The sequence below is a fragment of the Babylonia areolata genome, chromosome 11 (genome assembly GCF_041734735.1).
Source record: "Babylonia areolata isolate BAREFJ2019XMU chromosome 11, ASM4173473v1, whole genome shotgun sequence".
Taxonomy (NCBI): Eukaryota; Metazoa; Mollusca; class Gastropoda; order Neogastropoda; family Buccinidae; genus Babylonia; species Babylonia areolata.
The window spans coordinates 21,022,967-21,045,014 of NC_134886.1; the positions used below are offsets into that span (position 1 = coordinate 21,022,967).

Here is a 22,048-nt window from a genome sequence, read left to right on the forward strand (position 1 = left end):
TTTCGACCGAATTTTGCCAGGGACAACCCTGCCATGGGTTCTTTTACTTGCGCTAAATGCATGCTGCACACAGGACCACGGTTTATCTTCTCATTCAAATGACTTGCGTCCAGACCACCACTCAAGGTATGGTGAAGGGGGGAGAAAATACTGGCTTCCTAGGTGAACGTGTTGAGCTGTGTTAGTGTGTTCTGTATTGAGCTGTGTTGTGTGCTGAGCTGTTTTGTGTGTTCCATGTTGAGAGCTGTGTTGTGTGCTGAGCTGTGTTGTGTGTTGTGTGCTGAGCTGTGTTGTGTGCTGAGCTGTGTTGTGTTTTATGTGCTGAGTTGTGAGCTCTGCTGTGTGTTGTGTGGTGAGCTGTGTTGTGTGTTGTGTGCTGAGCTGTGTTGTGTGTTGTGTGCTGAGCTGTGTTGTGTGCTGAGCTGTGTTGTGTGCTGAGCTGTGTTGTGTTGTGTTGTGTGCTGAGTTGTGTTGTGTGCTGAGCTGTGTTGTGTGTTGAGAGCTGTGTTGTGTGCTGAGCTGTGTTGTGTGTTCTGTGTTGAGAGCTGTGATGTGTGTGGAGTTGTACCGCCAGGCCAACACTCCTCCACTCTCAATCCCCCGGGATACATTCTTTCAGACAGCAGCATCCACGCCGGAGTCGGCCCGGGCCCTGACCGACAGCGACACGGCCAGCCTCAGCAGCCTGGACACCCCCGCCCTCCGCTCCGCCCGCATTAGCTCCGTCTCCATGGACTCCGGCTTCCCAGGAGACATCCTCACTCAGCCCAGCAGCAGGCAGCGCAGCGTGACCCCCATCGACACGCTGTCCGTGTCCAGCCAGGGGTCGGCTGGAGGTGGTGGTGGTGGTGGTGGTGAGGTGGATCGGGATCGTCTGACCCGACTGGAGAACATCGTCACCTCTGCAGAGACGGGGGAGGATCCAGATGCCGGTGGGGGCCTGGAGGTGATCCGTGTGAAGGGAGGGAAGAAATCGACGTCGGGGGCCAAGAAGAAGAAAGCAGTGTCTGCCAAGAGGATGTCTAGGGGTTCACTATCTCAGGATGGGCAGTCAGCCTCTGCCGAAGCCGGTACCTCTGCCTCTGCCACCACTGCTCCCATCAGGATCACTAATACCCGCTCTGCTTCCTCCCTGGAGGGAGGGAGCGTCGGAAAAAGCCCTGTGTGCAGGAACAGTCTTTCGGGGAAAAGTCCACAAAGTGGGAAGAATCCATGCTGTAGAAGAAGTCCATTGTGCGGGGAAAGTCCAAATGGAAACAGCACGCAATCAGGACGAGGAGGTGTGGTGGAAGGCGAGAGCCCCTCATGTGACATGGACAGAGACCAGTCGTGGAGGGAGACAGGGGAGGGAAGCCAGGACAGGGAAGGGGAGGCGAGGGGCCGAGGCAAGGAGGTGGAGAGGCTGGCGGCAGAAACCAAGGACTCGCTGGCCGACGGCTTTGCGCAGCTCGACACGGCAGTGGCCAGCATCCGTGCCACGGCCACCACCTTGCACCAGCACCCCCACCTCTCACAGGGGGTCCTTGGCAGTTCACCAGCATCCTCCTCACAACCACCATTCCCAAAGATGGGGTCATACTCTGAGCAGTTCTCCAATCCCTGTCTGCCACGCACCTCTCCCAGAGACTACGAAGACTTTTTCAACCCCAGTGCAATAGCCTGTGATAGCAGCGACATCAAAGTGCCTGGAGCTGGGGACGGCGCAGAGAAACCAATGTCAGCCGTGGAGGAGCTGGAGTCCAAGTGCGCTCAGCTGTGTCGACCGCTGGGCCCCGATGCGGACAGCGGGTGTGGGGACGTTGCTGGTTCCTCTCCGGGATCCAACCACGCCTTGCTGACGTTCAGCTCAGGGCCAGGATGCTCAGTTGCCGAACGGCGACTTACAGAATAATGGTGATGGTGAGGGCCCTGTCAGAGGTTATTCAGAACGGGAGGAGGAGGAGACAGAGGAGGAGGAGGAGGTGGTGGACATTTACAACTATACCGGCCCCAGCAGGGCCGAGGTGCCTGTCAACAGGATGCATAGCAATGCGCACACACAGGACTATGTGGACTGCATCTCGGGTCACCATGACGACCTGTCGCGGACAGGAGGAGAGGGTGGATGAGGAGGGGAACATGGTGGGAACGGAGAAGGGCGAGTGGAGCAAGGACTATGCTTTGAGGTGGGTGGTTTTGTTCACTGTCTTTGCCTTTTTCCTTCATTTCTCTCTCTGTCTCTGTCTCTCTTTCAGACATGCGTATAAAACAGACTGACAAACCACAGCAAAGACACATGTACACACACATGCAGGCACACACACACACACACACACACACACACACACACACACACACACACCACAGATACACACTGGCTGCACTCAAACTTTTGAGCAAGAAGCGGTGATGTATGTTCTTCTTGGGACAGTTATAGATACACGTATGTTGTTGCTGCATGTGCAGACTGGACAACAACACCAAACTACAGATCATGCTGGACGTGTTTTCTCGTGATGATGAGGAATATCTGAAGGTAATCAAACATTGTCCTCGGTGTGTCATACTCTCAAGCTTTGTTTTCTCCTCTCGTGTGTTCCGGATGATGTCTGTTTCTGTTCAGAACGCTGTCCATTTGAGTTCAGCCATTTCTGTTCCTTTGGTCTTGTTTCATTTTCTTCGACGGGCGCAATAGCTGAGTGGTTAAAGCGTTGGACTGTTAATCTGAGGGTCCCGGGTTCGAATCACGGTGACGGCGCCTGGTGGGTAAAGGGTGGAGATTTTTACGATCTCCCAGGTCAACATATGTGCAGACCTGCTAGTGCCTGAACCCCCTTCATGTGTATATGCAAGCAGAAGATCAAATACGCACGTTAAAGATCCTGTAATCCATGTCCGCATTCGGTGGGTTATGGAAACAAGAACATACCCAGCATGCACACCACCGAAAACGGAGTATGGCTGCCTACATGGCGGGGTAAAAACGGTCATACACGTAAAAGCCCACTCGTGTGCATACGAGTGAACGCAGAAGAAGAAGAAGAAGAAGAAGGTTTCATTTTCTTCCAGCTTCAGAATCTGTCTGTTGTCCATACATAGTTCTGCATACTTTTTTTGCAAACTACAGAAATAGTGCTGAACAAGGTCTGGAACTGTCTAGCACCGTTTTATACTAGTGCCCCTTAGCACCACCCATCAGGTTGTCCACCATCAATAATTTGATGATACACAAAAATAGACTTCTTTATATTTTTCTGTTTTATTTGTTGTTTTTTTTTTTTTCATACATGGACATTGGAAATTAGATGCTAGCAACCAATCATTTGCATTGTTTTTGCCTCAAGAAATCTGATATTTATGTTACATTAAATAGTTTTTGTTTTCAGTCCCTTGATCTGGTAAAATGAAAATCTGAAAGTAAATCTAGTCCTTTTCAAGATTTGTAGTATCCCATGTTTATTATAGAATTGTGTGAATTGCTTACTAACATTACAGTACTGTTTTTTTTTTTTTTTTTGTTTTTTGTTTTTTTAAAAAGAAGACTGGTAAAGTTAAAAGCTTTGGACTAGTTTACTTTATTGGAAGGGTGTGTCATGACTGTGTATACCCAGAAGACTGGCAATCAGACAACTACTTAATCTTTGCGAACACAACTACAACATAGTTCTGCATACAACAAACAACACAGCTCAGCACATGACAAACACAACACAGCTCAGCACACGACAAACAACACAGCTCAGCACACAACACACAACACAGCTCAGCACATGACAAACAACACAGCTCAGCACACAACAACACAGCTCAGCACACAACAAACAACAGTTCAGCACATGACAAACACAACACAGCTCAGCACATGACAAATAACACAGCTCAGCACACAACACAGCTTAGTACAGATCATACAGCTCAGCACACAACACACAGCTTAGCTTAGCACACAACAAACAACACATCTCAGCTCACAACAGACAACACAGCTCAGCAACACAGCTACATGTGTATACACAACAAACAACACAGCTCAGCATGCAACATACATCCCCTAAACTAGCAGAACAGAAAGCAGAACACTCAAGAGATGAGGACATGTAGATCTATCAGTACGGATCTGACAAGTGACAGAAACTGCACACCTCGGTCTCGCTGTGGTTTTCAGATGTTTGTGAGCCGAGAAGGCCACTCGGAAGGGGAGCAGAAAGTGACCTTTGTGCTCATCACCAACCACGCCCTCTACTTGCTCCGTCAGCGGGACATGGACCGCAAGTTTGAGACTGAGCTGGCCATCCCTCTCAAAGACCTCAGCTTTATCAGCGTCAGTTGGCTGGTTCTCTTTCTCTCTCTCTTTCTCTGTCTGTCTCTCTCTTTCTCTCCCTCTCTTTCTCTCTCTGTCTCTTTCTCTCTCTCTCTCTGTCTCTTTCTCTCTCTCTCGGTCTCTTTCTCTCTCTGTCTCTGTCTCTTTCTCTCTCTCTCTTTCTCTCTCTTTCTCTCTCCCTCCTCTCTCTCTCCCTCCTCTCTCTCTCCTCTCATAGCACACAATGGATTATGTTGTATGGTGCATTGATCAATTTGGAATGAACTGAGTTATTATGTGTTGGGTGGCCTGTCGGTTACTATCATTTTTTCTTCAAAGAAGGAACTTTGTTTTGTTTCATTATTTGCTTTCACCATTTCACATTTTCAGCCATTATATTATAATGGTTTGTTATAAAATGAAAGTATGTTTATGCATTCACCCATGTCATAAGGACCTCATGGCCAATGACATTAAAGTGTCAAAGCATCTCTCTCTCTCCCCCACTCTCTCTCCCCCTCTCTCTCTCTCTTTTTTTTTTTTCTTTTCATTATTGGTCTGTTTCTCCTTTTTGGCTCACTTGTGTAAACAAAGTGAGTCTATGTTTTAACCCGATGTTCGGTTGTCTGTGTGTGTATGTGTGTGTCTGTGTGTCCATGGTAAACTTAACATTGCCATTTTCTCTGCAAATAATTGGTCAGTTGACACCAAATTTGGCATAAAATAGGAAAAATTCAGTTCTTTCCAGTCATCTTGTTTAAAGAATATTGCACCTCTGGGATGGGAACAAAAAAAATAATAAAAGAAGCCAGATTATATGCAAACTGAATTTACTGTTATATTTATATTTTTTTAATTCTCTAAACTTGGCACTTTGATCAGATATTCTGACACAACAACAAGAGCAGTCATTTTTATCATTTTTTGTTCAAACAGGAACTTCTTTTGCTAAGCATGGAAGTTTTATTTATTTTGCATGTCTTTGGTGCAGATAGTAAAAAAGGGAAATTAATCTGTAATTAATGCTAGGGGGCTTAATTTGCTTTAAACTGATCTTTCTCATCTTAAACATTACATTTTGAAATTATACTCAGTACATAAAAAGCTTGTGTGTTTTACTCTCGGTGTACAGGCCTTTCACTATGTTCATTCGCCCAAGTGGTCTTTTTCGGAAAATACTAAAATCAATACGACGAGTGGACTTTATAGACCTATTGGCTGAGCCCTGAAGGTCATGGGCAAAAATCAATTGCGTACACATATTTATACACATTCAAAGCGCATGCTCATATTCTTCGCGAACACAAACGACGCCATTTTGTTTCATGTTGTTGACCTGCCCGTTCAATCCTATATTCAATCAACAATACACGATAACATGTGATGGAAAGTTGGAGACGGAGACCGTTAAATATTTATTCAGAGAAAGATTTGTGAACGCCTCATCACTTACTGGATTATGTCCCAAACTGCCATAAAAATATCTACAGAATCAGTTGGAATTCACAGTTAAAAATAATAAACCATGAGAGTTGATACCCTTGAATAGATGAAACGTAAAAATTTCCTGTCTTGACTTTTCTCAAAATGAAGTCCTTTTCATTTCATACAACGTTTAGAAGTACTTCTGCATGTTATTAGTTTAACAAAATACTCAATTTTCATATCAACTTTAAAACTATAAAACTAGAATGAACATAAAAGAGAAATTGAATTGACCGTGTCATCCAGGTGTAAGTAAACTTGTACATCTATCTAGATCCAGAGAAAAGGGCTAAATGTTGCAGTGTGATTGTGGCAGTAGCCACGTCTCCTTTACCGCGGACTTAAAAAGAATTTTTAATTGCCCTTAAAGATTTTTTGAATGCCCAAGATACACCAGAATGATATGATTTAAACAGCGTTCTCACTGTGAATACCGCAAACGATTTATCACCCTTTAAAAAAATATATTTAAATGTTATATTTTTGAACGTCAGCTAAGGAGCCATGATAGTGTAATGGGTAAGACAGTTTCTTCTCACCCGAACACGCAGGGTTCAAATCTGCCGTTAAGACTTTTTTTTTTCTTTTTTTCTTTTTTCTTTTTCTTTTAACCTTTATATATATATATATATATATATATATATATATACATGTTTTTCTCTTTACATAATAATTGATGTGTGCATGGTGATAAGTGAAGGGTGTGTCAGTTTTTTGTTGTTTTTTTGTTGTTGTTTTTTGCTGACGGGCATTTTATTTTAAGTGAGCCTAAAGAAAATTTTCTGTTTTTGGTTGAAGTAGATAAAGTATTTTGAATTGAATTGAATTGAATTGAATTGAATATATATTCTTGTGTTGATGGCTGATTCACCCCTTCTGGTTTTAGAAATTGTTTGTGACTTTCCAAATTTCAGGCTTTTCACATGTCTGATTTCATCATCTTTGCACTGATTTCCTTGTCAATATTTCTTAGTCCCCTCCCCCTTGCTCCCCCCACACCCCTCCCTCCGCCACCCCCCACCCCCCATCCCCTCCACCTCAGTCGCCCCCTCTTTTCATTGGAATATACAGAAATGTTGACTTCTAATTAATAATAGCAATCATCATTATGATAGAAATGATAATAATCCAGATAATAATAATAATAATAATATCATTTATTTTCAGTCTAATATCATCATCTTAGATGAACAGACTATAAGTAAATAAACGAACGAACTTAGCAGTGCATTGTTAAGCAGACATTGAAAAAAACAACATTAGAACATGAGAAAAATTGGAGCTTGCCTTTTCAAAGGATGATTCTCACCATGCTGGTTGAGTGTGTGCATGCGTGTGTGTGTGTGTGTGTGTGTGTGTGTTTTAGACTTAAGCATGGTGGAGGCACACCAGTTTAGCTCATTTTGGTTGATTCCTGTGTGTGTGTGTGCAGCTGAGTCTGAACAAGCAGATAGTGCACATTGAGAGTGCCGGCCCCAACCGGAGGAAGGAGAGAGTGTGGCTCACACCAGGCGATCATCTTCTGGCACAGTCAGTTTCACAGTGTGTGTGTGTGTGTGTGTGTGTGTGTGTGTGTGTGTGTGTGTGTGTATGTTTTTACTTACTCACTTTTACCTGACTTTTAATCACTGGTTGCTATTTAACCAGCCTGTAAAGCTTTCACTTCTGTACCCTTGCCTGAAGAAGTTTTTACAGCGAAAATTTGCTGCTTTTTAAGAATACAAGTTTTAAAGACATGAAGAGCCTACTGTTGTTGATATTTCTATCTATCTGCCAATCTATTGATCTATCTGTGTGTCTACCTATCTATCTACCTATCTACCAATCTTTCGATCGATCTATCTATCTATCTGTCTATAGAGTGTGTCCATTTTTTTACAAATTATGTATGCATGTGTGTGTCACTGTGTAGCTGTAGTATTTTTGTGGGTGTGTGGTGTTCTCCTTCAGTGTATGATGCCGTTTTTCATTCAGATAACTTACATGTTCATATGAGTGCTATCTAAGTGTGTGTGGGGAGTATGTGTGAATGTGTGTGTGTGTATGTGTGTGTGTGTGAATATGTGTGTATGTTTGTGTGTGAATATGTGTGTATGTTCATGCGTACGCGTGTGTTTGTTCATTTGTGTGTGTTTGTGTGTGTGTGTGTGTGTGTGTGTGTGTGTGTGCTTGTCTCTGTATGTGTCTATGTTTGAGAGAGAGAATTCATGCCCCCGCACCACCACCCCCCACCCCACAAATTAACACCCTGAATACTATTTCAAAATGCATTTTGAAAGCTAAGCCAGCAGCCCATGATAAATACAGATCATGGTGAAACGAGGCATGTGGTGTGGTGGGGGGTTTGAACAGACAGATCCTGGAGTGCCTGGAAGTGGCGATGAAGGGGGTGGAGCAGCCCACCTCTGTGCGCTCCCACTTCAGCGTCGGCAGTGACGAGCCTCTGCAGACCATCACGCTGCGCAAGTACATCGCCCGTGACTCCAACTGTCAGGTAAGGTCACGTCTCCACAGTTGTTTTGTGTTACATCACATCAGGTAAGGTCACGTCTCCACAGTTGTTTTGCGTTACATCGCACGTCACTCCAACTGTCAGGTATGGTCATGTCTCTGCAGTTGTTTTTGTGTTACATGGCCCGTGACTCCAACTGTCAGGTAAGGTCACATCTCCACAGTTGTTTTGTGTTACATCACTTCAGGTAAGGTCACGTCTCCACAGTTGTTTTGTGTTACATCACATCAGGTAAGGTCACGTCTCCACAGTTGTTTTGTTCTATATCGCCCCTGACTCCCAACTGTCAGGTAAGTTCATGTCTCCACAGTTGTTTTGTGTTACATCACATCAGGTAAGGTCACGTCTCCACAATTGTTTTTGTGTTACATGGCCCGTGACTCCACCTGTCAGGTAAGGTCACATCTCCACAGTTGTTTTGTGTTACATCACATCAGGTAAGGTCACGTCTCCACAATTGTTTTTGTGTTACATGGCCCGTGACTCCACCTGTTAGGTAAGGTCACATCTCCACAGTTGTTTTGTGTTACATCACCTGTGACTCCAACTGTCAGGTAGGGTCATGTCTCCACAGTTGTTTTGTGTTACAGCACATCAGGTAAGGTCACGTCTCCACGGTTGTTTTGTGTTACATCGCATCGGATAAGGTCACGTCTTCACAGTTGTTTTGTGTTACATTGCCTGTGACTCCAACTGTCAGGTAAGGTCACGTCTCCACAGTTGTTTTGTGTTACATCACCCGTGACTCCAACTGTCAGGTAAGGTCATGTCTCCACAGTTGTTTTGTGTTAGATCACATCAGGTAAGGTCACGTCTCCACAGTTGTTTTGCGTTACATCGCATCAGGTAAGGTCACGTCTTCACAGTTGTTTTTGTGTTACATGGCCCGTGACTCCACCTGTCAGGTATGGTCACGTCTCCACAGTTGTTTTGTGTTACATTGCCTGTGACTCCAACTGTCAGGTAAGGTCACGTCTCAACAGTTGTTTTGTCTTACATTGCCTGTGACTCCAACAGTCAGGTAAGGTCACGTCTCAACAGTTGTTTTGTGTTACATGACATCAGGTAAGGTCACGTCTCCACAATTGTTTTGTGTTACATCACACATGGTCATGTCTCTGCAGTTGTTTTTGTGTTACATCGCCTGTGACTCCAACTGTCAGGTAAGGTCACGTCTCCACAGTTGTTTTGTGTTACATCGCATCACGTCTCCACAGTTGTTTTTGTGTTACATCACCCGTGACTCCCAACTGTCAGGTAAGGTCACGTCTCCACAGTTGTTTTGTGTTACATCACATCGGGTAAGGTCACGTCTTCACAGTTGTTTTTGTGTTACATGGCCCGTGACTCCACCTGTCAGGTATGGTCACGTCTCCACAGTTGTTTTGTGTTACATCACATCAGGCAAGGTCACGTCTTCACAGTTGTTTTGTGTTACATTGCACGTGACTCCAACTGTCAGGTAAGGTCATGTCTCCACAGTTGTTTTTGTGTTACATCGCCTGTGACTCCAACTGTCAGGTAAGGTCACGTCTCTGCAGTTGTTTTGTGTTACATCACCTGTGACTCCAACTGTCAGGTAAGGTCACGTCTCCACAGTTGTTTTGTGTTACATCACATCAGGTAAGGTCACATCTCCACATTTGTTTTGTGTTACATCGCACATGGTCATGTCTCTGCAGTTGTTTTTGTGTTACATCGCCTGTGACTCCAACTGTCAGGTAAGGTCACATCTCCACAGTTGTTTTGTGTTACATCGCATCACGTCTCCACAGTTGTTTTTGTGTTACATCACCCGTGACTCCCAACTGTCAGGTAAGGTCACATCTCAACAGTTGTTTTGTTACATCACCTGTGACTCCAACTGTCAGGTAAGGTCATGTCTCCACAGTTGTTTTGTGTTACATCACATCAGGTAAGGACATGTCTCCACAGTTGTTTTGTGTTACATCACATCAGGTAAGGACCTGTCTCCACAGTTGTTTTTGTGTTACATCACATCAGGTAAGGTCACGTCTCCATAGTTGTTTTGTTCTACATCGCCCATGACTCCCAACTGTCAGGTAAGGTCATGTCTCCACAGTTGTTTTTGTGTTACATCTTATCAGGTAAGGTCACGTCTCCACAATTGTTTTTGTGTTACATGGCCCGTGACTCCACCTGTCAGGTAAGGTCACGTCTCCACAGTTGTTTTGTGTTACATCACATCAGGTAAGGTCACGTCTCCACAGTTGTTTTGTGTTACATCACATCAGGTAAGGTCACGTCTCCACAGTTGTTTTGTGTTACATCGCCCGTGACTCCAGCTGTCAGGTAAGGTCACGTCTCCACAGTGGTTTTGTGTTACATCACACGTCACTCCAATTGTCAGGTAAGGTCACATCTCCACAGTTGTTTTGTGTTACATCACACGTCACTCCAATTGTCAGGTAAGGTCACGTCTCCACAGTGGTTTTGTGTTACATCACACGTCACTCCAATTGTCAGGTAAGGTCACATCTCCACAGTTGTTTTGTGTTACATCACACGTGACTCCAACTGTCAGGTAAGGTCACATCTCCACAGTTGTTTTGTGTTAAATCACACGTCACTCCAATTGTCAGGTAAGGTCACATCTCCACAGTTGTTTTGTGTTACATCACACGTCACTCCAATTGTCAGGTAAGGTCACATCTCCACAGTTGTTTTCAGTTAATGGCATGTGACTCCAATTATCAGGTAACGTCATGTCTCCACAGTTTTTTTTCAGTTAAAATCACCCTTGACTCCAGCTGTCAGGTAATGTCTTCACAGTGTCAGTTACATGGCACGCGACTCCAACTGTCGGGTAACGTAATGTCTCCACAGTTTTTTTTTCAGTTACGTACTTATGTGTACATGTGTGACTGAAACCTGAATGAAGGACAGGAAACAGTTGGTAAGCCCTAAAGGCAGCTGTTGTCAGTGGCTCTGTCCATGTAGGTAGCCTGTTCTGCAGTTGACTCCATGTTTGTAAAGCTCTTAGAGCTTTGTCTCTCACTGGGGAAAGGCGCTATATAAGTAATAATATAAGGCCCAACACTCCGTTTATATCACAGATTGACATGAGCCTACAGTTTGGCCAGCAGCAAAGTGAGAGCTGCATGATCAAAGTTTCTCCATTGCATTGGGACGTCATTTACACCTTAGTCTTTTGTGAAGAACCATTACTCTCAAACTAGAAGTCAAGATTGCAATGGCTCTTAGTGCTGCAGCCATGGGGGCGAGCTGGCCTTTGGGAACCATCCCAGCCCCGACTGTTCTAAAACCCTCTTGGCTGAGAGAGTGGGGGTGTAACTTGGGCAAGACACTCTCCACCGTAATCAAATTCTAGCCCAGATGGTTGGGACAGCAGTTACCTCCTCTGCTGTTCTGATGGTCAAAGTCGGACATGACTGACTCTCATACATCATACATTAGTAACAGAAAGAGTGTAGCGTGAAAGCACGTTGCATGTAGTGGTGCTGTGTGTGTGTTCAGGAACTGGACGTGGAGATAGAAGACTACTCCCTGGTGTTCTGGGAGGACACCCAGTCCAACAAGAACAAGTCCACGTCGACGTCACGTGAGGGAACCATGCTGCTCCGAGTCAACGACCCTTTCAAAGGTCACATTTGGAAACCGGTGTATGTCGTGCTCAGGTGAGTGTTGGCTGAATTGTGTATGTCATTACAGGTGTTGGAGGGAAGAAAAAAGAAAAAAAGGGAGAGGGGGTTGTGGGGGTGGAGAGTGAGGGTGGGCTAGGATGGGGTAGGTAGAGGAAAACTAAATACAAAAAGGTAGATCAGGGTATGGTGGTCATGATGGAACTGCATGTGTGACCTTATGGGATGTGTGACTTGGTACACGTAGGATTTGGATCCTTGAAAGAAAGAGCAAGAATATAATCGATGAATGAAAGTTTGAGAAATAGACAGATGAATAGAACGTTTAGTCAGTTGTCTTTTGAAATATATTTTTTATGCAGGTGTAATGTTGGTGAGATTGGTGAACTTATTATATGTCTAGAGCCGTTAGTTTATTTTGTGTGACAGATGTAAAATGTGTTGTTTTTTTTGGATTTATTTATGTTAGTGTAACTGCAACAAATAGCCCTCTATGTGACAAAACTCTAATGATTCTTTTACCTTTTTTTTTTTTTTTTTGGTTTGTGGCATGCATGTCCTGTGTGCCAATGTGCGAGTGCAAGAGTGTGTTTGTGTGTGTATGTGTAGGGCACATTTTGCGTTTTCTTGGTGTGATTGTTGTTGTGATGTTGTCTTGACGTCTGATTATTTCTTCTTCTCTTGTAACGTCTTCATGTGCTGTTGTATGTTGCTGTGCACTGTTGTATACATAGTGCTTCACGTTGAGGAGCTTAAAGCCCACTTGTATGGTCAATTTGTGCAGTGTAAGTATTTCATATCATAAAGGTGATGGGCGCAATAGCCGAGTGGTTAAAGTGTTGGACTTTCAATCTGAGGGTCCCGGGTTCGAATCACGGTGACGGCGCCTGGTGGGTAAAGGGTGGAGATTTTTTCGATCTCCCAGGTCAACATATGTGCAGACCTGCTAGTGCCGGAACCCCCTATGTGTGTATACGCAAGCAGAAGATCAAATACGCATGTTAAAGATCCTGTAATCCATGTCAGCGTTCGGTGGGTTATGGAAACAAGAACATACCCAGCATGCACACCCCCGAAAGTGGAGTATGGCTGCCTACATGGCGGGTTAAAAACGGTCATACACGTAAAAGCCCACTCGCTCATATACGAGTGAACGTGGGAGTTGCAGCCCACGAACACAGAAGAAGAAGAAGAAATATCATAAAGGCAGCAGGCATTATTTGAAGGCGGCAGCAGCAGCAGCAGCAATGCCCAAAGAGACCAGACAAGTTTCCTTGCCCTCACTGCAGACAACCACACAGATACAAAATGGGGCTACATAGGAGAGTCCACACCAAGCAAGAACGAAAAACATGTAATGTCATCGTCAAACACAACGGACTTCCATTGATGATAATTATGATAACAATGATAGTCCAAATGGGGCTCCATAGCTACTTGGTAGTCCGTACCAAGCAAGAATGAAAAACACATTGTCAAACACAGCGCACTACTATTGATAATAATTCTGATAACAGTGATAGGAATAACAATAATTTTGTTATTATTATTATTATTATTATTATTATTATTGTTGTTGTTGTTAGTATTATTATTATAATTATATTATTATTTTTGTTGATGATATTATTACACAATAGTGATATAACGTAATTGTTATTATTGTTATTATTGTTGTCATTATTATCTTTATCATCAATATACTTATCATTATGATTTTTATTGTTATTATTAATAATGATTTTATCGTCATTATTATTGTTTTTGTTCTTCTTCTTCTTGGCTGTGTAACCCTCACTGTGCTGCTGTTCTCGCCCCACCCACCCCCCACCCCACCCCACCCCACTTGTGACTCCAGGGACTTCATGCTGTGTATCTTCGCCGACAAGGCTGACCTCAAACCCCAGCAGTACGTCCGTCTGGGCGGGGAGCAGTGCATCGGCTGTCGCCTGGCAACCACCCTGGACCATCCCAACTGCATTGAGATCATCCTGGCCAGAGGGGGCAGCTGGTTCCTCCGGGTTGCCTCGGAAGAGGAGGTGGCGTCATGGCGACAGAGCCTCTGTCTGGCGGTGTCGGAGGGCATGCAGGTTAGGGGTGTGAAGGACACTTGGTACATGGGTTTTGTTGGGGTTTTTTTTGTTTTTTTTCTTTTCCAGTGAAAGTTATATTTGCCCAGTGTCAGAAAACACATGTAACCAATGAAATCTGACAAAAGATCATCATGATGTAACCAATGAAATCTGACAAAAGATCATCACAGTGTAACCAATGAAACCTGACAAAAGATCATCACAGTGTAACCAATGAAACCTGACAAAAGATCATCACAGTGTAGCCAATGAAATTTGACAAAAGATCATCACAGTGTAACCAATGAAACCTGACAAAAGATCATCATGATGTAACCAATGAAACCTGACAAAAGATCATCATGATGTAACCAATGAAACCTGACAAAAGATCATCATGATGTAACCAATGAAATCTGACAAAAGATCATCATGATGTAACCAATGAAACCTGACAAAAGATCATCACAATGTAACCAATGAAACCTGACAAATATCATCATGATGTAACCAATGAAATCTGACAAAAGATCATCACAGTGTAACCAATGAAATCTACAAAAGATCATCACAATGTAACCAGTGAAATCTGACAAAAGATCAACACAATGTAACCAATGAAACCTGACAAAAGATAATCACAGTGTAACCAATGAAACCTGACAAAAGATCATCACGACGTTACCAATGAAATCTGACTAAAGATCATCATGATGTAACCAATGAAACCTGACAAAAGATCATCACAGTGTAACCAATGAAATTTGACAAAAGATCATCATGATGTAACCAGTGAAATCTGACAAAAGATCATCACAGTGTAACCAATGAAACCTGACAAAAGATCATCACAGTGTAACCAATGAAACCTGACAAAAGATCATCACAATGTAACCATTGAAATCTGACAAAAGATCATCATGATGTAACCAGTGAAATCTGACAAATATCATGATGTAACAAATTAAATCTGACAAAAGATCGTCACAGTGTAACCAATGAAATCTACAAAAGATCAACACAATGTAACCAATGAAATCTGACTAAAGATCAACACAATGTAACCAATGAAATCTGACTAAAGATCAACACAATGTAACCAATGAAATCTGACAAAAGATCATCACAATCGCAAAACAAAAAGAAAAACAAGACCAAAAATACCCAACAAATAAAACAAATCATCACATGATCAGTTTCCTTCCAAAACTAGTGAAGCATTATACGGTGGTAGTATTTACTTTTAAAGAATATACATAAACATTCACAAGAATCGCTTCACAGAAGTTATATCGTTTATTATTTTGATATTGCAAGGGATTTTTATATTTTGCATAACCCCTCTCCCCACACCCACACCCACCCACACACACACATACTTGTAACCACACACATCCAAACACCAGCGGGTACATGTTATCTTTGTTTCAGACACACACCCCCCCCCCCCCCCCCCCGCCAATCCCCCCATCGTCTCCACCCCCCACCAAAAAATGTTACTGCATTATGAAAATACCCCCCCTCCCACCCCCCCCCCCCCCCAAAAAAAATACATGGTACACAGCTGATTTTATTTCAGATGATTGCAGTGGCAGTTAACTCACTCGGGATGACAAGCTTTCTCCCTTGCTTTTCCCTACAGACGCCCCATTTGTAAGGGTTTGGAAAAAAATTACAAAAAATACAAAATACAGAGTAAGAAAATGAAACTTTCAGAACTGGTTTATTATGTGTTGAGCTATTACATATATAAAAAAAAAAAAAATCAAATTTCTCATCTTATTTTTAGTTTTGCCATATGTAGAAAATACTGCGAATTTTTCACCCCGAATCACTAAACCCATGCACGCTTTCTGCATTAAATTTGCTTTCTTCTTTGTCATCATCCACCTCTTCAATGTCCAGCCTTTCAGTTTGTAGCATTTCAAGTACTTCGGCAACCCTAAAACGTTGCCGTCGCTGCCTTGTTCGCTTCACAACATTTTGAGAAGAGCCCGCTTTGCTAACAGGCTGGCACGTGAGCAGACGACTGGTCAGTGACTTTGTCAGCGTGTGTGCGAGACGGGCCACACATGGCAGGCTGACCAATCATACCATTCGATTGTGGAGTGACCCATAATAGCGCACTCTGCTTGGCTAATCACAAAATCACGTGTACAGCGCGTGATGGATTTTTATTTCTTGAAAATGCTATTCCATTCCGTCGTCTGAAACTGAATACATTTTATGTAGGAATACTCACGCAGATGCTCACGCATTCCTTCGTCTGGAGAGAGTTAAGACACATTATGCGCCAGATTTCTCTCAGAACCTGGAAATGTAGAAAGGCTGTGAAAGGAATCAACAAAACCAACATACCGATGAAGAGTAACGCATGTGAGAACTACACACTGAAAGTCTTTGAGCTGTGGTGAAAAGGATGCATGCAGGACACATACCTGATGCAGGACGTATGCGAGTGTCGTCATTAGCTGTGCGATGAGCTCAGAACGACAGTGGTTTGTGAGCAAATGTGACGTGGTGGCTCTGATCATATTTTAGTTTGATAGTCGGATTCTTGTGTGGGCATGTCTGTCTGACTGAAGAGTGATGTCAGTCAGCAGTTGGGAGATGTGCAGTTATGGGTAGCTCGTGCGGGTGTGTTTGTGTGTGTGTGGGTGCGTGTGTATGCGTATATGTGTGTGTGTGTGTGTGATGTGTGTGTAGATATTTGTGCCAAAATAAGCCTAAAAATCTGTTTGAGAATATGAGGGTCTGAAAAATAAGTTTACAAGCTTTGTAGCTTGGGGTAGGGGTGGGGAAAGGGATGGGGTATTCTTTATTTGATGCCTGATGTTCATGGACTTACATTTGTTAGCTTTTTTTTTTGGTAAGTTGTTGATTTAAATAAAGAAAATGACCTGCACAGAGCTTAACAAAACAAGGGAAGCCAAATCCTAAAAAAGAAACAACACAATGCCCCCCGCCCCAAAAAAGAAAAAAATGTGCAGTGTGTATGTGTCTATGTGTGTGTGTGTGTACACATGATGCATGGTCAAAGGAGAATGACTGTGATGTTGTTCACAGGACAGCAGCAACCTGAGTTGTCTGCCCTGCGTGTCGGTGGTGACGGGGCAGAAGCTGTTGCTGTGTCATGAGGACGTGCAGACCAAGTTCTGTCGGACTATCGCCAGTGCCAAGATTGAGGAGGTCACCGCCCTTATCGTTGACCCTGAGGTCAACACCTACTGTGTACTGGTGAGGAAGCTGGCCTTTCTCTCTCTTCTCTTGTCTCTGTTGTGTTTTTTTTTCCTGTCTCTCTCGCCAAGCGGATCCAAAGCCAGTGTATGGTGTTGTTTTCCCAAAGGGATTATAGCACATTCCATTGTTGGCATGGGAAAAGTGATAGAGGAGATCGACTTGGGCATCCTGCCGACTGGCAGGCCCGAGAAACGCGGATCGCATCGAGTTCGTTCGCGAATTGAAATGAATAGCATCAATGGCACCACTGACCTGAGTATGAGGAAACGAGCCCCTAGAAGTCGCCGGAGAAGGTGCAGGAGGTGGTGGAGGTCTGGAGTCGACCGGAGGGAGCGAAGGAAGTGGAAGAGGCGGCGGGTTGGCGTTGTTGAGAGGGCCAGAAATAGAGGGCCGAGATGGGATGTGAGACTTAACGTCCATTTTGTTGCACTCTTATACACCTACAGGACGTGACTTATGTCCAAGTTTCAGCAGCAATTCAGGGTTGATAGTTAAAGGGAAACAACCCACTTTGTTTTTCCCTGTCTTCTGGATTGTTTGAAGGTTGTTTACATCCCTTGGACTTGTATGGCCTGTTCTGTTTTACTCACAGGCAGTGGGAAATTCTGAAGTTACTTGCAGACATGTTTGGTCAAAATGATGTTGTCTAGGAAAGATCAGTCTTGGCTCATTTGGTTGATAGTTAAAGGGAAATGACCGGCTTTGTTTCTCCCCGTCTTCTAGAATGTTTGAAGAATGTTTACATCCCTTGGATTTCAGTGGTCTGTTCTGTATGACTCAAAGGCAGTGGAAAATTCCAAGTCACTTGCAGACAGGTTCGGTCAAAACGATCTTGTAGGCTCATTTTACGAAGGTTTACAGCCTTAAAAGTGGCTTAGCAAATACTGAAAGATATGGACAGTGGGGAAGAAAATCTGTGTATTGGTGAGGGTGGTATTTCAGGTACAGATTGAGTGTATGATGACAAGTCACAATCCCACTTTTTGACAGAGAGTGAAAGTAACAGAGATGTAAGTTTTGTACCCAGACTGGTCAGTCTACAGTCTGTCTAGCCCACCATGAGTAAAGTAACAGTGAACATGAGCCAGTTGTTACTGTCACTCCACATGTGTAGCTTGAAAGGGAAAGGGGGCGGTGGGGACGGGAGGGGGTGGGGGGGGGGGGGGGTAGGGGACAGTGGTGGTAAGGCAAGCTGGCTGCAGTTGTGATGCAGAGAATTTCTAACCACTTGATTTCATGGACATTTTCTTTGACTTGAATTTAAAACAACAATAAAAACAGTTTTACTAGATTATTATAAAAACTTTACCACCTACTTAAAGTACAATGTATGAGTAATTGTTGTGCAAAATTTCAAGGATACATCTTTGTATTTGAGGAAGTAGTGGACATTTTTTTTGCACATACGTGGAGACCCCACGTTTTTCCTCACAGCACCCAGGAATGACAAAATTGTCAAACCATTCGGCAGGCAAGGGGTTTTCCTCCAAGCACCTGTGATGGGCTGCAGGTTTATCTTGAAATCTTGTTTGTCCATTGTGGTCCATTGTTTATTGTGCCCACATCTCTGTTCTCTTTGACGTTGTGTATGCTGGTTTGTCCATTGTTCGTTTTTGATCAAAGTGAGGAAAGAAGAGTTAACATAAGGTGTATAAGGTGAAGCAGAGTCAACCTTTGATGTTTGGTGTTTGAGGTGAATGTGAATATGAAAAGCCTGTGAAAAGTGTTTGAGATCAAAGTGAAGATAAATTACCAGCCAGTATAGAGTGTTTGAGAGAAAAGTGAAGATAAATTACCAGCCAGCATAGAGCGATTGAGAGAAGGGTGAAGATAAATTAACAGCCAGCATAGAGAGATTGATAGAAAAGTGAAGATAATTACCAGCCAGTATAGAGCGATTGTGAGAAGAAGTAAAGATAATTACCAGCCATCATTGAGAGTTTGAGAGAAGGGTGAGAGGATAAATTACCAGCCAGCATAGAGCGATTGAGAGAAGGGTGAAGTTAAATTACCAACCAGCATAGAGCGATTGAGAGAAGGGTGAAGATTAAATTACAGAGCCAGTACAGAGCGATTGAGAGAAGGGTGAGATAAATTCATCAGCCAGTATAGAGCGATTGAGAGAAAAGTGAAGATAATTGCCACCAAGTGATAGATTGAGAGAGAAAGTGAAGATAAATTACCAGCCAGTATAGAGTGTTTGAGAGAAAAGTGAAGATAAATTACCAGCCAGCATAGAGCGATTGAGAGAAGGGTGAAGATAAATTAACAGCCAGTATAGAGCGATTGAGAGAAGGGTGAAGATAAATCATCAGCCAGTATAGAGCGACTGAGAGAAGGGTGAAGATAAATTACCAGCCAGCATAGAGCGATTGAGAGAAGGGTGGAGATAAATTACCAGCCAGTATAGAGCGATTGAGAGAAAAGTGAAGATAAATTACCAGCCAGTATAGAGCGATTGAGAGAAGGGTGAAGATAAATGACCAGCCAGCATAGAGCGATTGAGAGAAGAGTAAAGATAAATGACCAGCCAGCATAGAGCGATTGAGAGAAGGGTGAGAGAGTGAATCTTCATGTAAACAAAAGTGTGGGATTAAAATTAAAGAATGACCTATAAATGTAGAGCATTGTCAATCAAATCAAAAACGCTTTATCGACCCACATGGAAATTAACTTGTGCAATCAACGCTCGATGTAAAAACCAACATAACATGATCTTGCGTATTATAAAAGACATAAAAACTAGTCAGATAAGAACTCAGAGTTGCTGACGATAGAGTGAAAGAGACCACACACATCAGAGGCTGAAACTACTATCTGTCTGTGCAGGAGTTTGAGTCACAGGAGACAGGGGTCAGCAGTGAACGGTGGGTGCTGTACTTCAACTCACCTCTGGAGATGGACCGCTTTGTACAGGCTCTGTGCAAGGTGTGGCACCAGGTGTATCAGGTCAGTGCCGTGGGCCGGAGACAGGTGTTTTGGATTGGTGTGTGGGTTGGTGTGTAAGTTCTTTCTTCTTCTTCTCCATTCATGGGCTGCAACTCCCACGTTCACTTGTATGTACACGAGTGGGCTTTTATGTATATGACCATTTTTTACCCCACCATGTAGGCAGCCATACTCTGTTTTCGGGGGTGTGCATGCTGGGTATGTTCATGTTTCCATGAATTACAGGATCTTTAAAGTGCGTATTTGATCTTCTGCTTGTGTATGCGCATGAAGGGGGTTCAGGCACCAACAGGTCTGCACATAAGTTGACCTGGGAGATTGGAAAAATCTCCACCCTTTACCCACCAGGCGCCATTACCGAGATTCATACCTGGGACCCTCAGATTGAAAGTCCAACGCTCTAACCACTCGGCTATTGTGCCTGTCAGTTCTTTTTTTTAATTATGCACTCTGTTACATGATCCACTGGTGCGATGCTCCTCAGCAGTGCTCACAGCCGTCCTTGTCTATCCCTTTCTGTCCATTTGACTGTAGTCCTCTCCGCTGAACCATTCCTGAGGTAGACGCATCTGTGAAGAAAATGATACTTCCACATACAGGCTTACGACAATTTAGAATACATCGACCCTCTCAATTGAGGCTCTCAATTCCAAACACCATTCTTTTTTAATCTGCTCTTTCTTCTTTATAAGTGTGTGTTTGTGTGTGTGTGTGTGTGAAGGCACAGTGTGTGTGTGTGTGTGTGTGTGTAGGTTGGGGTGAGTTGGGGTGGGGGGTTCTTGTGTGGTTTTTGTCTGACTGACATATTGTTGTAAAGCATTTTTGAGATGGTTAAGAGTGCTGTACAAATGTACTACTATTAGTGGTATTATTTTAGAATTTGTTTTTATAGTTATTATTATAGTTATTAGAATTATTATTATTATTATTATTATTATCATCATCATCATTCTTCTTCTTTTTTTTCTTCTTCTTCTTCTTAGTGGGAGTAGTAGTAGTAGTAGTAGTAATAGCCTCAACAGTAGAAGTAGTAGTCGTGGTACTGTTACGATGATAATGACGATCATCACACTGTGTTCCAGGTGGAGCTGGCAGGCAGCAGTATAGAGGACCTCCCGCTGCAGAAGCACTGCCAGGACCAGGTGTTTCTGCTGCAGAGGACCACCTCCATGAAGTGACCCCCCCCCCCCCCCCACACCCTCCATGCCCCCCATACCTCCCCCAAACCCCCCTTCCCTCCTGGCGTCCCCATTTACCTTGACTTCTTACCTGGTGGCCCTCCTCTTGCTGTCCCATCTCTGTCTGCTGCCCCCCAAGCCCTCCAGCCTCCCCCCATACCCCCGCCCCTTTCCCCTTGGTTCCTTCGCCTCATTTGTCTTTCATGGGTTTTGATGGACTTGAAGGAGACTTCAGTTTGATGGAGGACGTGAAGGAGACTTCATTTTGCTGGAGGACATGAAAGAGACTTCAGCCTGCTGGACCGTGAAGGAGACTTCAGTTTGCTGGAGGACTTCAGTTTGCTGGAGGATGTGAAGGAGACTTCAGCTTGCTGGACGTGAAGGAGACTTCAACTTGCTGGATGTGCAGGAGACTTTAGTTTGCTGGAGGACTTGAAGGAGACTTCAGTTTGCTGGACGTGACGGAGACTTCAGTTTGCTGGAGGACGTGAAAGAGACTTCAACTTGCTGGACGTGAAGGAGACTTCAGTTTGCTGGACGTGATAGAGACTTCAGGTTGCTGGACGTGAAGGAGACTCCAGCTTGCTGGACGTGACAGAGACTTCAGTTTGCTGGAGGACATGAAGGAGACTTCAGTTTGCTGGAAATGAAGGAGACTTCAGTTTGCTGGAGGACATGAAGGAGACTTCAGTTTGCTGGACGTGAAGGAG

General features: G+C 43.8%; 1 protein-coding gene across 1 annotated transcript in view; it reads left to right on the top strand.

Moving 5' to 3' along the window:
• The window catches only part of LOC143287170 (pleckstrin homology domain-containing family M member 2-like), a 31,087-nt gene extending 9,704 nt beyond the window's left edge, over positions 1 to 21,383 (top strand). Inside the window, exons 7-17 of the mRNA XM_076595114.1 lie at positions 620 to 1,883; positions 1,916 to 2,165; positions 2,446 to 2,515; positions 4,145 to 4,300; positions 7,197 to 7,294; positions 8,117 to 8,258; positions 11,775 to 11,935; positions 13,758 to 13,989; positions 17,038 to 17,208; positions 20,041 to 20,160; positions 21,243 to 21,383. Of these exons, the coding sequence (XP_076451229.1) occupies positions 620 to 1,883; positions 1,916 to 2,165; positions 2,446 to 2,515; positions 4,145 to 4,300; positions 7,197 to 7,294; positions 8,117 to 8,258; positions 11,775 to 11,935; positions 13,758 to 13,989; positions 17,038 to 17,208; positions 20,041 to 20,160; positions 21,243 to 21,338 (2,760 nt within the window). The 3' untranslated portion in view covers positions 21,339 to 21,383. The remainder of the gene's footprint in view (positions 1 to 619; positions 1,884 to 1,915; positions 2,166 to 2,445; positions 2,516 to 4,144; positions 4,301 to 7,196; positions 7,295 to 8,116; positions 8,259 to 11,774; positions 11,936 to 13,757; positions 13,990 to 17,037; positions 17,209 to 20,040; positions 20,161 to 21,242) is intronic.
• Positions 21,384 to 22,048: the final 665 nt, after the last annotated feature.